The sequence below is a fragment of the Fringilla coelebs genome, assembly GCF_963513975.1.
Source record: "Fringilla coelebs genome assembly, chromosome: 3".
NCBI lineage: Eukaryota > Metazoa > Chordata > Aves > Passeriformes > Fringillidae > Fringilla > Fringilla coelebs.
This window is the reverse complement of record NC_140030.1, coordinates 2,337,280-2,352,201: the sequence shown is the minus strand read 5'-3', so window position 1 is coordinate 2,352,201 and position 14,922 is coordinate 2,337,280. Positions and strand designations below refer to the sequence as shown.

Genomic DNA, 14,922 nt, shown 5'->3' with positions numbered 1-14,922 from the left:
GAATCCTCCCACATTACTGTGGAGGTGGAGAATGACAGGAGGAGCATCACTCACCTCCAAGGGTTTCATTTTTCCTTGGATTTCGGTGTTTTTACGGATCTCCCTCTCACTCTGATGATGGGGAGGTGGAAAACCGAGGAAATCAAATCCTTCCCTGGGAATGGCACAGAACTGAGAGCCAGACCCAGAATTTCCCTGGAACTTCCAATCAGCTGCTCCACAAGAAAGCCAAGGAATGGGAATGTTGGGAAACACTTCCCAAATGTTGGGAAAACAGGAGATGAAACGAAGCTGGCTGCCAGAGGCTCCTTGGCTTTACCAGGGGCAGCGTTTGCCCCCTGTATCCTGAATTTATTTGGCATTTTAACCAGTCCCAGCCACTGTATCCTGAATTTATTTGGCATTTTAACCAGTCCCAGCCACTGTATCCTGAATTTATTTGGCATTTTAACCCATCCCAGCCACTGGAGCTGGGCTGGATGCTCCTCTGGGCATGGAGAAACCCTTTCCTTGCTTTTTTCTTCCTTCAAAATCTGCTTTTTCCATCCATATTTTCATTTCCTCGGTTGTAATCCCCCTTTTATTTTGGGATTTTGGTTACAATTCTCTGGGTTTTAGCTAAAAACCCGGGTCAGGAGCGTATCAGGATATTTTATCTCTGTTCCTGGAGGGAAAATCTGCCCAGCCTGGAGTTTTTGGAGCTGTTCCATAATTGTTATTCCCTGGATTATCCCTGTGGAGCCAAGTGTCCTTTTTTCCCCAAATTGCAGCTTTTTGGTGGAAATTCTGTAGCCTCTGCAGGGAATTTATTTACTCAGAGAATTCCCTGGATAACAGCTCTGGGTAAGGAATTTTTCTTGGGCAGAATCATCCCCAGATCCTGTGGATTTATAGGAAAAAAACAAATCCTTTTTTCCTTTTGCCTGGGAATGGGATGGGGGCGGATTTTGGGAAGGAATTTGAGGAATCTCCATCCCTGGAATTGGATGGGGCTGGGGTTAGGATGGGATTTTAGGTCCTTTCCAGCCCTTAAATTCTATAAAATAAAAGAAATTTGGTTTTTTCCCCCTTTTCCCAAGTTTAGGACCCTTTAATTCCTTTATTTTTTTCCCCAGTTCCTTCCAAACCCAGGAATTATCCATGGCTGGGAAGGAAAATCCAGCAGGAATTCCTTCCAGGGAGCTGCTGGGTGGAGTGGGAGGACAAACCAGCATGGATGGACTCATTAATCAATTAATTAATTAATTAATTAATTACATTCATCATCATCATCAATTAATTCATTAATTAATTAATTACAGCCCCAATTCCCTGAGCATCCCCAAGCCCTGGGGAGAATTTTTGGGATATTCAGCTGAGGAAAAGGAAGGAAAACTCACCCAGGAATGGTTGGGACCAAGCTGAATTCCCTGTCCCTGATTTCCCTGGAAATCTGAGGGATTTTGGGATCAACAGGTGGAATTTTGGGGGATTTTGGGATGAACAGGGGGAATTTTGGTGGAAATCTGAGGGATTTGGGAAAAATAAGTGGAATTTTGGTGGAAATCTGAGGGATTTTGGGATGAACAGGGGGAATTTTGGTGGAAATCTGAGGGATTTTGGGACAAATAGGTGGAATTTAGGTGGAAATCTGAGGGATTTGGGTGAAAAGGTGGAATTTTGGTGGAAATCTGAGGGATTTGGGTGAAAAGGGGGAAATCTGGGGGATTTTGAGATGAACAGGTGGAATTTTGGTGGAAATCTGAGGGATTTTGGATGAACAGGTGGAATTTTGGTGGAAATCTGAGGGATTTTGGGGTGAACAGGGGGAATTTTGGTGGAAATCTGGGGGATTTGGGATGAACAGGTGGAATTTTGGGGGATTTTGGGATGAAAAGGTGGAATTTTGGTGGAAATCTGGGGGGTTTAGGGTGAACAGGTGGAATTTTGGTGGAAATCTGAAGGATTTTGGGACAAATAGGTGGAATTTTGGTGGAAATCTGAGGGATTTGGGGTGAAAAGGTGGAAATCTGAGGGATTTTGGGAAAAATAAGTGGAATTTTGGTGGAAATCTGAGGGATTTTGGAATGAACAGGTGGAATTTTTGTGGAAATCTGGGGGATTTGGGATGAACAGGGGGAATTTTGGTGGAAATCTGGGGGATTTTGGGATAAACAGGTGGAATTTTGGGGGATTTTGGGACATTTAGGTGGAAATCTGAGGGATTTGGGAAAAATAAGTGGAATTTTGGTGGAAATCTGGGGGATTTTGGGATGAACAAGGGGAATTCTGGTGGAAATCTGAGGGATTTTGGGATGGTGGAATTTGGTGGAAATCTGAGGGATTTGGGGATCAACAGGTGGAATTTTGGGGGATTTTGGGACAAATAGGTGGAATTTTGGTGGAAATCTGGGGATTTTGGGACAAATAGGTGGAATTTAGGTGGAAATCTGAGGGATTTGGGAAAAATAAGTGGAATTTTGATGGAAATCTGAGGGATTTTGGGTGAAAAGGTGGAATTTTGATGGAAATCTGGGGGATTTGGGGGTGAACAGGTGGAATTTTGGTGGTAATCTGATGGATTTTGGAATGAACAGGTGGAATTTTGGTGGAAATCTGAGGGGTTTGGGATGAACAGGTGGAATTTTGGTGAAAATCAGGGATTTTGGGATGAACAGGTGAAATATTGGTAGAAATTTGAGGGATTTGGGAACAAATAGGTGGAATTTTGGTGGAAATCTGAAGGATTTGGGGTCAGGTGGAATTTTGGTGGAAATCTGAGGGATTTTGGGATGAACAGGTGGAATTTTGGTGGAAATCCAAGATTTGGGACAAACAGGTAGAATTTTGGTGGAAATCTGGGGGATTTTGGGACAAACAGGTGGAATTTTGGTGGAATTTAATTTTTCTTCATGTCTCATTTTTACTTTTCCCTTCATTTTCCTCCTCCTTTTATTTATTTATTTATTTTTTAAATTTCTAACTCAACCAAAGCCTTGATACCAAATGTGAGAATTCATCCCTTTGGAATTTGGGCCTGATGATGTTTTTTGGGGTGAATTCTGTGCTGATTGAGCTGTTTCAAATTTGGATTTTTGCTCTTTTTGGCAGGGATATCCCCATGCCCCTGGTGAGCTCTGGGGTGGAGCACGGGAACCTGAGGGAGCTCGCCCTGGCCAGGATGAAGGACCTTGGAACCCAGGTAAAATTAACAAAAAAATAATAATTATAATCATTTTAAATGTTTATTAAGTGATTTATATTTGTTTGTAATAAAATAGAATGAAATATTTCATAGTTGTTTTTAAAAAGAATAAATAATGAAGATAAATCCTGGCTGGTTGTGTTGAGGGAGAGATGATGGCTCCACCCAAATCAGGAGATAAAAACACAAAAGAACCAGATTTGGCTTAAAAAAAACCCAAAAAAATCCAGATCTGGCTTAAAAAAAAAAAAAAAACCAAAATAACCAGATTTGGCTTAAAAAAAAAACCAAAAAAATCCAGATCTGGCTTCAAAAAAAAAAAAAAAAACAACAACAAAATAACCAGATTTGGCTTAAAAAAAAGGCAAAAAAACCCATCAGATCTGGCTTCAAAAAAACCAAAAATAACCAGATTTGGCTTTAAAAAAAAGCAAAAAAACCACCAGATCTGGCTTCAAAAAAGCCCAAAATAACCAGATTTGGCTTAAAAAAAACCAAAAAAAAACCCAGATCTGGCTTAAAAAAAAAAACCCAAAATAATCAGATTTGGCTTTTTAAAAAACCAAAAGAATCAGATTTGGCTTAAAAAAAAAAAAAAAGAAACAAAAAGAACCAGATTTGGCTTTAAAAAATCCTAAAAGAACTAGATTTGGCTCAAAAAAATACCCCAAAATAATCAGATTTGGCTTAAAAAAAAAAAAAAACCCAAAACACCAAATAATCAGATTCAGCTTTTAAAAAACCCACAAAAATAACTAGATTTGGCTTTTAAAAAACACTTGAACCAAATTTGGCTTAAAAAAAACCCAACAAAAGTACCAGGTTTGACTTTAAAAAAAAAACCCACAAAATAATCAGATTTGGCTAAAAAATACCCCAAAATAACCAGATTTAGCTTTTAAAAAAAACCCAAAATAACCACATTTAGCTTAAAGAAAACCCCAAGGGACCCAGATTAATTTTTAAAAAAACAAAATAACCAGATTTAGCTTAAAAAAAAAACCCCAAGAGAACCAGATTAATTTTTAAATAACCAAAATAACCAGATTTGGTTTTAAAAAACACCAAAAGAAGCAAATTTGCCTAAAAAGGCTTTTAAAAAAACCCCAAAAATCCAAATTACTGAGCAGCAGCAGCTGACTGAGAAGCTGCATTTTGGGGGAGAATTTCACTTTGGCCCTGCCACCCTCTCCTGAAGGCAAAGGGAGAGTGGGAATCCCTTCTTTTCCTGGTTTTCCCCTTTTTTTGACCAATTTTTCCCAATTTTGGAGCAGAATTGAAGTCCTGAAATCAGAGGGAAAAGGGAGGAAAAAATTCCTGTTTGAGTTTTCCTGCCTTTCCCTTTGCCCCGGGGTCACCGAGGGAGGAGCTGGAGAGGAACTCTCACATCTGGATCCCAAAATCCCAAAGAATTCCGGGATTCTGGGATCCAGGACACTCAGGATCCATCCCCAGGGATTTTTATGGAATTTCTGGGGATGGGAAAGGGAAGTGGAGCCCCAAATTCCCAGGGAATTCCCGCAATTTCTTCCCAGAGAGGAGTCAGGGGTGGGAATGGGATGGGGTTGCAGGTCCATGGATCCCATAATCCCAAACCATTCCAGGATTCTGGGATCCAGGACACTCAGGATCCATCCCCAGGGGTTTTTATGGAATTCAGGGATGGGAAAGGGAAGGGAGACCCTGCCTGGAGTCCTGAATTCCCAGGGAATTCCCAAAATTCCTTCCCAGAGAGGAGTCGCGACGAGGATGGGATGGGATTGAAGGTCTGTGGATCCCATCTGGAGAACTCCGGGATTCTGGGATCCAGGATCCATCCCAGGGGTTTTGATGGGATTTGGGGATGGGAAAGGGAAGTGAAGCCCCAGATTCCCAGGGAATTCCCAAAATTCCTTCCCAGAGAGGACCTGGGATGGGGATGGATCCATTGCCAGGCTGGGAGAGCTGGGAATGGAGGGAATTCCCTAGGAAAGGGGAAATGGGATTTGGGAAGGAATTCCTGGGGTATCCCAAAAATTCCCAAATCCCAGAAAAAGAACCTGAAATCCCCAAGAAAAGACAAATCCCCAAATTGTGCAGGAAATGTGAAAACCCCCAAAAATTCCCATAAATCCCAAAAAACGCTTCAAACTTGTGAGGAATTTGGAAAGGAATTCCTGGCTGGAAAGGGCTGGAAAAGAATTTCCAGAGAATCCCTGGGAGTGCCTGAGGAGAGGTTGGATCGGGGTTGGGATGGGATGGGATTGAGGGTCCATGGATCCCAAAATCCCAAACCATTCTGGGATTCTGGGATCCAGGACACTCAGGATCCACCCCCAGGGATTTTTATGGGATTCGGGGATGGGAAAGGGAAGGGAGACCCTGCCTGGAGTCCTCAATTCCCAGGGAATTCCCAAAATTCCTTCCCAGAGAGGAATTGGGGTGGGGATGGATCCAACGCCAGGCTGGGAGAGCTGGGAATGGAGGGAATTCCCTGGGGATTTTGAGAAGGAATTCCCAGCCGGATTGGAATTCCCAGAGAATCCCTGGGAGTGTCCATGGAAATGTTGGAACAACCTGGGACTGTGGGGTTGGGATGGGATTGCAGGTCCATGGATCCCATAATCCCAAACCATCCTGGGATTCTGGGATCCAGGACCCTCCGGATCCACCCCCAGGGCTGTGTAACCCCGGAACGTTCTGGAATTTTCCACGCTCACGGTTTCCCTTCCTTTTCCCCCCGTTCCTTTTCCCAGTGCCGCGACGTGCGGACCAGGGAGGTCGGGATTCAGGAGATCCACCACCGAGTGCGCCCCTACCAGGTACAAACAAACCCCCATTCCCGAATTCCCCAATTCCTGGGAATTCCCTGCGGGTGCTGGGAGTCACAACGGGGAATTTGGAGAATTTTGGGTGAATTTCCGTGGGTTTTAGGCAAACTGTGTGTGTTTAAATGTGAAAAAATGTGCCTTAAAATGTATGTATCAATGTAAAGAAATATAGATTATGTGTTTATATTATATGCACTTTATATATTATGTATTTATATAATATATGACTATATTATATATTGGATATATTTTTATATATATCCAATATATAATTATCTATTATATCTATAATTATATATAATTATATCTATAATTATATATATTATATATATATCTATATATAAGATAGATATAATATCTATCTATATTATATATAGATATATATATATAATATATTATATATATAGATATATATTAGATATAATATATTAGACATAATATATTAGATATATATATTAGCTATAATATCTATATATATAGATATAATATAAAATATATAATAATATATAATATAGATATAATATAAAATTATATCTATTATATATATAATTATATATATTTATATATATTATATATTATATATAATTATTTATCAAAAATACATATATATAATTTTAAATATATATATGTATGTATATGTATGTGTATATTATATATAAATATATATTTAATATACAATACATATTATATCTATAATATAATTATATAGAAAATATATATGATATATAATTATATAGCATAATTATATATATTATATATTTTGTAATACATATCATAATATATAATTCTATAATTATAGATAAATATATTAAAATATAATATATAATTATATATAAATATATGAATATATATAATTATATACAATTATATATCTATATTATTATAGATTATTATATTATAGCTATATAATAATTATCTATATTAAATATATATAAAATTATATATTTTTATATCATTTTGTATATAGATCAAATATATATAATTATATATATTTAATATATAAAATGTATGTAATATAAATATATATATTATTATATCTATATAATAATTATATATATTCTTTATATATAGGATTATATCTTACATATAATGTATACAATATATGCATATAGATAATAGATAATATATAAATATATATTGTATAGAATGAATAATATATTTAATATATGTACATATATCAATATTTAAATATATATTTATAAAGTGCATTTATATGTATAAATACACTTTATAAATATTATTACAGACATAAATAAATACATATATTAAATAAATACCCATATATTTAATACATCTATTAATACATAAATGCACACATTACCCATACATACTGAGATAATTCTGTTTCCATGTGCATTTTTAGGTGGGTGAGTTCATTTTCCCACATTTTTGGGGTGGTTTCCATCCCCACATCCCAGAACAATCCATGAAGAGAGGCTTTGGATCCTGGGGGAGAAAGGAGAGAGCGCTGCTGGATTGCAGCTGCCCCGGAGGAGATTCCAGAGCTGGGAATGCTCCGGGCTGCCAGGGATCCTCCTGGCAATGTTCCTATCCCAGGGACTCCCATGTCCCAGGGATTCCCATGTCCCAGGGATTCCCATATCCTGGGAATTTCCAAATCCTGGGAATTCCCATATCCCAGAAATTCCCATGTCCTGGGAATGTCTAAATCCTGGGAATGTTCCTATCCCAGGGATTCCCAAATCCCGGGATTTCCCATGTCCTGGGAATATCCAAATCCTGGGAATGTTCCTATCCCAGGGATTCCCATGTCCCAGAAATTCCCATATCCCAGGGATTTTCAAGTCCTGGGAATGTCTAAATCCTGAGAATTCCCATATCCCGGAAATTCCCATATCATAGGAATGTCCAAATCCTGAAAATTTCCATATCCTTGGAATTTCCATATCCTGGGAATGCCCATATCCTGGGAATGCCCATATCCGGGGAATGTTCATATCCCAGGGATTCCCATTTCCCAGAAATTCCCATATCCCAGGGATTTCCATTTCCCAGGGATTTCTATATCCCAGAAATTCCCATATCCCAGGGATTTCCATATCCTGGGAATGTCCAAATCCTGGAAATTTCCATATCCTGGGAATTCCCATATCCTGGGATCTCCATATCCTGGGAATATTCAAATCCTTGGAATTTCCATATCCTGGGAATGCCCATATCCTGGGAATGTTCATATCCCAGGGATTTCCATATCCCAGAAGTTCCCATATCCTGGGCATTTCCCTATCCTGGGAATTCCCATGTCCTGGGAATGTTTGTATTCCAGGGATTCCCATATCCTGGGAATGTCCAAATCCTGGGAATTTCCATATCCTAGCAATTCCCATGTCCTGGGAATGTTTGTATTCCAGGGATTCCCATATCCTGGGAATGTCCAAATCCTGGGAATTTCCATATCCTAGCAATTCCCATGTCCTGGGAATGTTCGTATCCCAGGGATTTTCATATCCCAGAAATTCCCATATCCCAGAAATTTCCATATCCTGGGAATTTCCGTATCCTGGGAACTTCCATATCCTGGGAATATTCAGATCCTGGAAATTCCCATATCCTGGGAATATTCAAATCCTGGAAATTTCCATATCCTGGCAATTTCCATATCTTGGGAATTCCCATATCCTGGGATTGTTCATATCCCAGAAATTCCCATATCCCAGGAATTCCCATATCCCAGGAATTTCCTCTTCCCGTTCCTCCGCTGCCGTTCAGGACGGCCCGAAGCGATTCTGGATTTTCCTTCCAACAGCTTCAATTCCAACAGGAATTGTTGGTGTGCTGGGAAAAGCTGGATCGGGGAACCTCTTCCAACCCCTCTCCCCATCCCAATTCCCAAACTGAGCCACGAATTCCTGCTTTGGAATTCCTCAGGCTTCAGGGATTTTGGAGAACATCCCCAAGTTCAGCAGCAGGAAGGTTTTTCCAGTCAGAGATTCCAGGGAATTTCATTCTCCTTTATGATGAGGACAGGAACGCCCCAAAACCCCCAAAACTCTCCCCATTCTTCCCAGATTCCCGCGGGATCCGAGGCTGCCCGGACTCGGGAATCTCTTCCTGGATTTCTGCAGGGATCTGATTTGAATTGCAGATTTGGGGAGGGGGAGCTCATCCCGGGCTTTTCCAAGCGGAAAATTCCCTTTGTTGGGCCGAGTGAGCGACAGGCAGCGGCAGGAATCCCGGGAAGGAGCGTTTTTCCAGGGATTTGTGGGGTTTGTGAACAAACAGCATCATCCCCCCCATGATGGGAGAGGGATCCTGGCACACGGCTCAGGTTAATTAATTAATTAATCGCCGCCTCTAATTAACGGCTGTAATTAACGCCTTTCTGTCCGGGGCGGGGCTCTGTGTCAGAAATGTGAATTTTGGGGCGGATTTTGCGTGTCTGGGTTTTTGTGGAGCTGTCAGGTTGGGAAGGCTGGAAAATGAAATTCTTGCTGTGAGGGATGGATCCGAGCAGGGCCCGATCCCGATTCCTGGAAAACAGAGGGATCCCATCCCTTGGGAGAGTGAGGGATGAATAAAGCACGTTGGGGGCTGGTTTGGGATTTCACAGGGAAGGTTTGGGAACAGGGAATTGTCCCTGAGGCGTTCAGGGACAGCCCAGACAGGGCCTGGGATCAGGGAATGTGTCGGGGTGGGAATGGTTTGGGATTGAGGGTCCACAGATCCCATAATCCCAAAGCATTCTGGGATTCTGGGATCCAGGACACTCAGGATCCATCCCCAGGGGTTTTGGTGGAATTCAGGGATGGAAAAGGGAAGGGAGACCCTGCCTGGAGTCCCCAATTCCCAGGGAATTCCTGAAATTCCTTCCTAGACAGGAGCTGGGATGGGGATGGATCCAATGCCAGGCTGGGAGAGCTGGGAATGGAGGGAATTCCCTGGGACAGGGGAGCTTGGGATGGGATCTTGGGAAGGAATTCCTGGCTGGGCTGGAATTCCCAGAGAATCCCTGGATCCTTGGGAGTGTCCAAGGGAAGGCTGGAGCACCCTGGAATGGCAGCAGGTGTCCTGGGAATGGGATGGGATTGCAGGTCCCTTCCCACCCAAACCATTCCATGATTCTGTGCCAGAGGTGGGATCCCCATCTGGAATTAAATTTGCTTTAGGGAATCCTTTCCTTGTTTGCTGGATCTATGGATCCATGGAATCAGCTTCACTCCCACATTTTCCTTTTCCCCTCCTCTCAGTCCTGGCCCAGGTGGAGCTGATCCATTGGGATTAAGTGGCCAATTCCAAATTCCCGTCTGGAACCAAACTGGCTTTAAGGAATCCCTTCCTGTCTGCTCACATTTATGGATCCATGGAGCTGGCTTCCCTCTCACATCTTCCATTTTCCTTTTTCCCTCCTCATCCATCCCACTCCCAGACCAGGTTGAGCTGATCCATAGGGATTACATGGCCAATTCCAAATTCCCCCCTGGAATCCACCTGGATTTAGGGAATCCCTTCCTGTTTGCTCTGAGCCACATTTGTGGATCCACGGAATCGACCTCACTCTCACATTTTCCTTTTTCCCTCCTCGTCCATCCCACTCCTGGACCAGGTGGAGCTGATCCATTGGGATTACATGGCCAATTCCAAATTCCCACCTGGAATCCAACTGGCTTTAAGGAATTCCTTCCTGTTTATTCTGAGCCACATTTATGGATCCACAGAATCAGCTTCATACCCATGTTTTCCTTTCCCTCCTCACCCATCCCGCTCCCACACCAAGTGGGGTTGATCCACAGGGATTTTGTGGCCAATTCCAAATTCCCACCTGGAATCCAGCCAGCTTTAGGGAATCCCCTCCTGTTTGCTCATGTTTATGGATCCCCAGAACCGGCTTCGCTCTCAGATTTTCCTTTTTCCCTCCTCATCCATCCCACTCCTGGACCAGGTGGAGCTGATCCATAGGGATTACGTGGCCAATTCCAAATTCCCACCTGGAATCAAACTGGCTTTAAGGAATTCCTTCCTGTTTGTTCTGAGCCACATTTATGCATCCACAGAATCAGCTTCACACCCATGTTTTCCTTTCCCTCCTCATCCATCCTGCTCCCACACCAGGTGGGGTTGATCCACAGGGATTATGTGACCAATTCCAAATTCCCACCTGGAATCAAACCGGCCTTGGGGAATCCCCTCCTGTCTGCTCATGTTTATGGATCCCCAGAACCAGCTTCACTCTCACATTTTCCTTTTTCCCTCCTCACCCATCCCACTCCTGGATCAGGTGGAGCTGATCCATAGGGATTACGTGACCAGTTCCAAATTCCCACCTGGAATCAAACCGGCTTTAGGGAATCCCCTCCTGTTTGTTCTGAGCCACATTTGTGGATCCATGGAATTGACCTCACTCTCACATTTTCCTTTTTCCCTCCTCGTCCATCCCGCTCCTGGATCAGGTGGAGCTGATCCATAGGGATTACATGGCCAATTCCAAATTCCCACCTGGAATCCAACTGGCTTTAAGGAATTCCTTCCTGTTTGTTTTGAGCCACATTTATGCATGCACAGAATCAGCTTCACTCCCATGTTTTCCTTTCCCTCCTCATCCATCCTGCTCCCACACCAAGTGGGGCTGATCCACAGGGATTACGTGACCAATCACAAATTCCCACCTGGAATCAAACCGGCCTTGGGGAATCCCCTCCTGTGTGCTCATGTTTATGGATCCCCAGAACCAGCTTCACTCTCACATTTTCCTTTTTCCCTCCTCATCCATCCCACTCCTGGATCAGGTGGAGTTGATCCACAGGGATTATGTGACCAGTTCCAAATTCCCACCTGGAATCAAACCGGCTTTAGGGAATCCCCTCCTGTTTGCTCATATTTATGGATCCCCAGAACCGGCTTCGCTCTCACATTTCCCTTTCCCCCCGCTCCAGGTGGAGCTGATCCGCCGGGATTACGTGGCAAACGGGGGCTGGGAGACGTTCCTGTCCTACGAGGACCCGGAGCAGGACATCCTGGTGGGGCTGCTGCGCCTGCGGAGGAGCTCCCCGGAGTCCTTCCGCCCCGAGCTCAGGGGCGGCGCCTCCGTCGTGCGCGAGCTGCACGTCTACGGCAGCGCCGTGCCCGTCAGCAGCCGCGACCCCGCCAAGTTCCAGCACCAGGTGCTCCAGATTTCCCTCTGTTCCAATCCCATCCCAGCCCCAGGTGCTCCCAGCATTCCCACATTTCCATCTGCTCCCAGCCTTCCCACATTTCCCTCTGCTCCCGCCCCATTCCAGCACCAGGTGCTCCCAGTGTTCCCAGATTTCCCTCTGCTCCCACCCCATTCCAGCACCAGGTGCTCCCACCATTCCCACATTTCCCTCTGCTCCCAGCATTGCCACACTGCCCTCTGCTCCCGCCCCGTTCCAGCACCAGGTGCTCCCAGCATTCCCAGATTTCCCTCTGCTCTCATCCCATTCTCCCAGCATTCCCACACTGCCCTCTGCTCCAGCCCCATTCCAGCACCAGGTGCTCCCAGCATTCCCAGATTTCCCTCTGCTCCCGCCCCATTCCAGCACCAGGTGCTCCCAGCGTTCCCACATTTCCCTCTGCTCCCAGCATTTCCCAGATTGCCTTCTGCTCTCATCCCATTCCAGCCCCAGGTGCTCCCAGCATTCCCAGATTTTCCTCTGCTCCCGCCCCATTCCAGCACCAGGTGCTCCCAGCATTCCCACATTTCCCTCTGCTCCCGCCCCATTCCAGCATTCCGTCCTTGTTCCAGCTCTTTCCCCCCCCAAAAAAATTGGAGTTTTATTTAATTCTGTTCGTTTGCTCTGAGTTGGGAATTTCAGCACCAGGGAGTTGGGAATTGCAGCACCAGGTGCTCCCAGCATTCCCACATTTTCCTCTGCTCCCACCCCATTCCAGCACCAGGTGCTCCCAGCATTCCCACATTTCCCTCTGCTCCCACCCCATTCCAGCATTCCATCCTCATTCCATCTCTTTCTTCCCCCAAAAAATTGTAGTTTTATTAAATTCCTCTCGTTTGCTCTGAGTTGGGATAGAATCAGGATGGGGTTTGAGCTCCTTTTTCCTGGAATTCTGTTGCTTCCCGGTTTTTTTGGGTGTTTTTTCCGAACAGAATCACGTTCCAGCCATTGCAGGAGCTCTGAGATGTAACAAAATTCCTTGAGATTTAAAAAAATTCCATCCTGGAATTTTAAAAAATTCCTTTCTGGGTGCTCCTGGAGCTGCTTCATTTGGATTTCCTTTGTCATTAATTCCTGCCCAGTGGTGGAATTCCATTGGGATTTCCTGGAATTTCCAGCAATTCCCTCCAGGATGGGGAATTTGGTGCTGCCTGGGTTCCTTCCAAAGGGACTTTTGTCCCTTTGGATGGGTTCTTCCTGCTGGATCAGAATTCCCAGGAATCCCTGGCTGCCCCTGGATCCCTGGGAGTGTCCCAGGAGCACCCTGGGATTGGTCGGGGTTGGAATGGGATGGAATGGGATTGGAGGTCCCTTCCCAAACCAGCCTGGAATTACAACACCCAAATTTCCTTCCTTGGACACTCCAGGGGATCCAGGGGTTCTCTGGGAATTCCAGCCCAACCCCACCCTCCCAGCCAGGAATTCCTTCCCAAATCCCTCCCCAAGCTCCCCTTTCCCAGGGAATTCCCTCCATTCCCAGCTCTCCCAGCCTGGCATTGGATCCATCCCCATTGGGGACTCCAGGCAGGGTCTCCCTTCCCTTTTCCATCCCCAAATCCCATAAAAACCCCTGGGGATGGATCCTGAGTGTCCTGGATCCCAGAATCCCGGAATGGTTTGGGATTATGGGATCCACGGACCTGCAATCCCATCCCATCCCAAACTGCTCCAGCCTTTCCTTGGACACTCCCAGGGATTCTCTGGGAATTCCTTCCCCACATCCCAACTATCCCTGTCTCTGGCACTGGGAATTTCCAGTTTAAAATTCCAGGATGATTTCCCATCGGGGGATTTGACCCCATCCCTCTGCTGCCATGGAGAACCCCTCAGACCCTGGAAGTTCCAGTGGATAATTCCACCATGAGGAAAAAATTCCCTGAGGGATTCCAGTGAATAATTCCACCATGAGGAAAAAATTCCCTGAGGAATTGATTGCTGATCTCAATCCTGCAATATTCCCAATCATTCCAAAAATCCCCATCTTCACATTCTGCCTTCTTGCTCATCTATTTTAACAGAATTCCCCTTTTTTCCCCCATTTTTTTCCTGCCATTCCAGGGGTTTGGAATGCTGCTGATGGAGGAGGCGGAGAGGATCGCCAGGGAGGAGCACGGGGCTCGGAAAATTGCCGTGATTTCAGGTATTCCTGTTCATCCCTTGGGGATTTTTTAGGATATTTTTATCTTGATCTGAAAATAATCCCAGTGCTGGGAGCATTCCTCAGGTCAGGGAGGATTCCTCCAGGATTATCCCAGAGAAAGGAGCTGGGAGAAAAAGCTGGAGCCTTTCCTCCTTTCCTGTTTTTGCTGGGAAATTTGGGACAGCAGAGGGACAACTTTGGGTCGGATTGGTGGGATTTTGGGAGCTGGAGGGAGCTTTTCCAGGTGGGTGGAACTGTGGAATATCTGGGATCCAGCTGGTGGATTCCCTGTGGCCATTCCCTGGGGAGCTGTTCCACCCTCTGGAATGCAATAATTTCATATAAATCACAATTCTGGGGAGGGGAATTCTGGTTGCCAGAAGGATTTTAGGGAATTTAACAGCAGAGCTCTGATCCAGAGGGTTTTTGGGGACAAAAATTCCTCAATTTCTGCTGCCCCACCCAAAAAAACCCCAAAAAGCAGAAATGCTCAGCTTGGATCCGAGCTGCTGATCAGATCTGGAATCCTGGGATTTTCCTGGGATTTTCATGGATGAGGGCAGAGTGGGAGTGGGGACAACGTGCAGGAGGAGCCGGATGCTGCAAGGGAATTCCCTGGATTCTCTGGATTCTCTTTGC

At 44.5% G+C, this 14,922-nt stretch overlaps 1 protein-coding gene across 2 annotated transcripts in view; it reads left to right on the top strand.

Moving 5' to 3' along the window:
• Window positions 1–14,922, top strand: part of ELP3 (elongator acetyltransferase complex subunit 3) — a 95,696-nt gene that overhangs the window by 60,988 nt on the left and 19,786 nt on the right. The window contains exons 11-14 of one of the 2 annotated variants that reach the window (XM_084203664.1): window positions 3,091–3,181; window positions 5,920–5,985; window positions 11,886–12,113; window positions 14,202–14,283. In XM_084203664.1, coding sequence (XP_084059790.1) covers window positions 3,091–3,181; window positions 5,920–5,985; window positions 11,886–12,113; window positions 14,202–14,283 — 467 coding nt within the window. The remainder of the gene's footprint in view (window positions 1–3,090; window positions 3,182–5,919; window positions 5,986–11,885; window positions 12,114–14,201; window positions 14,284–14,922) is intronic. The other variant, XM_084203665.1, reaches the window with a different exon arrangement.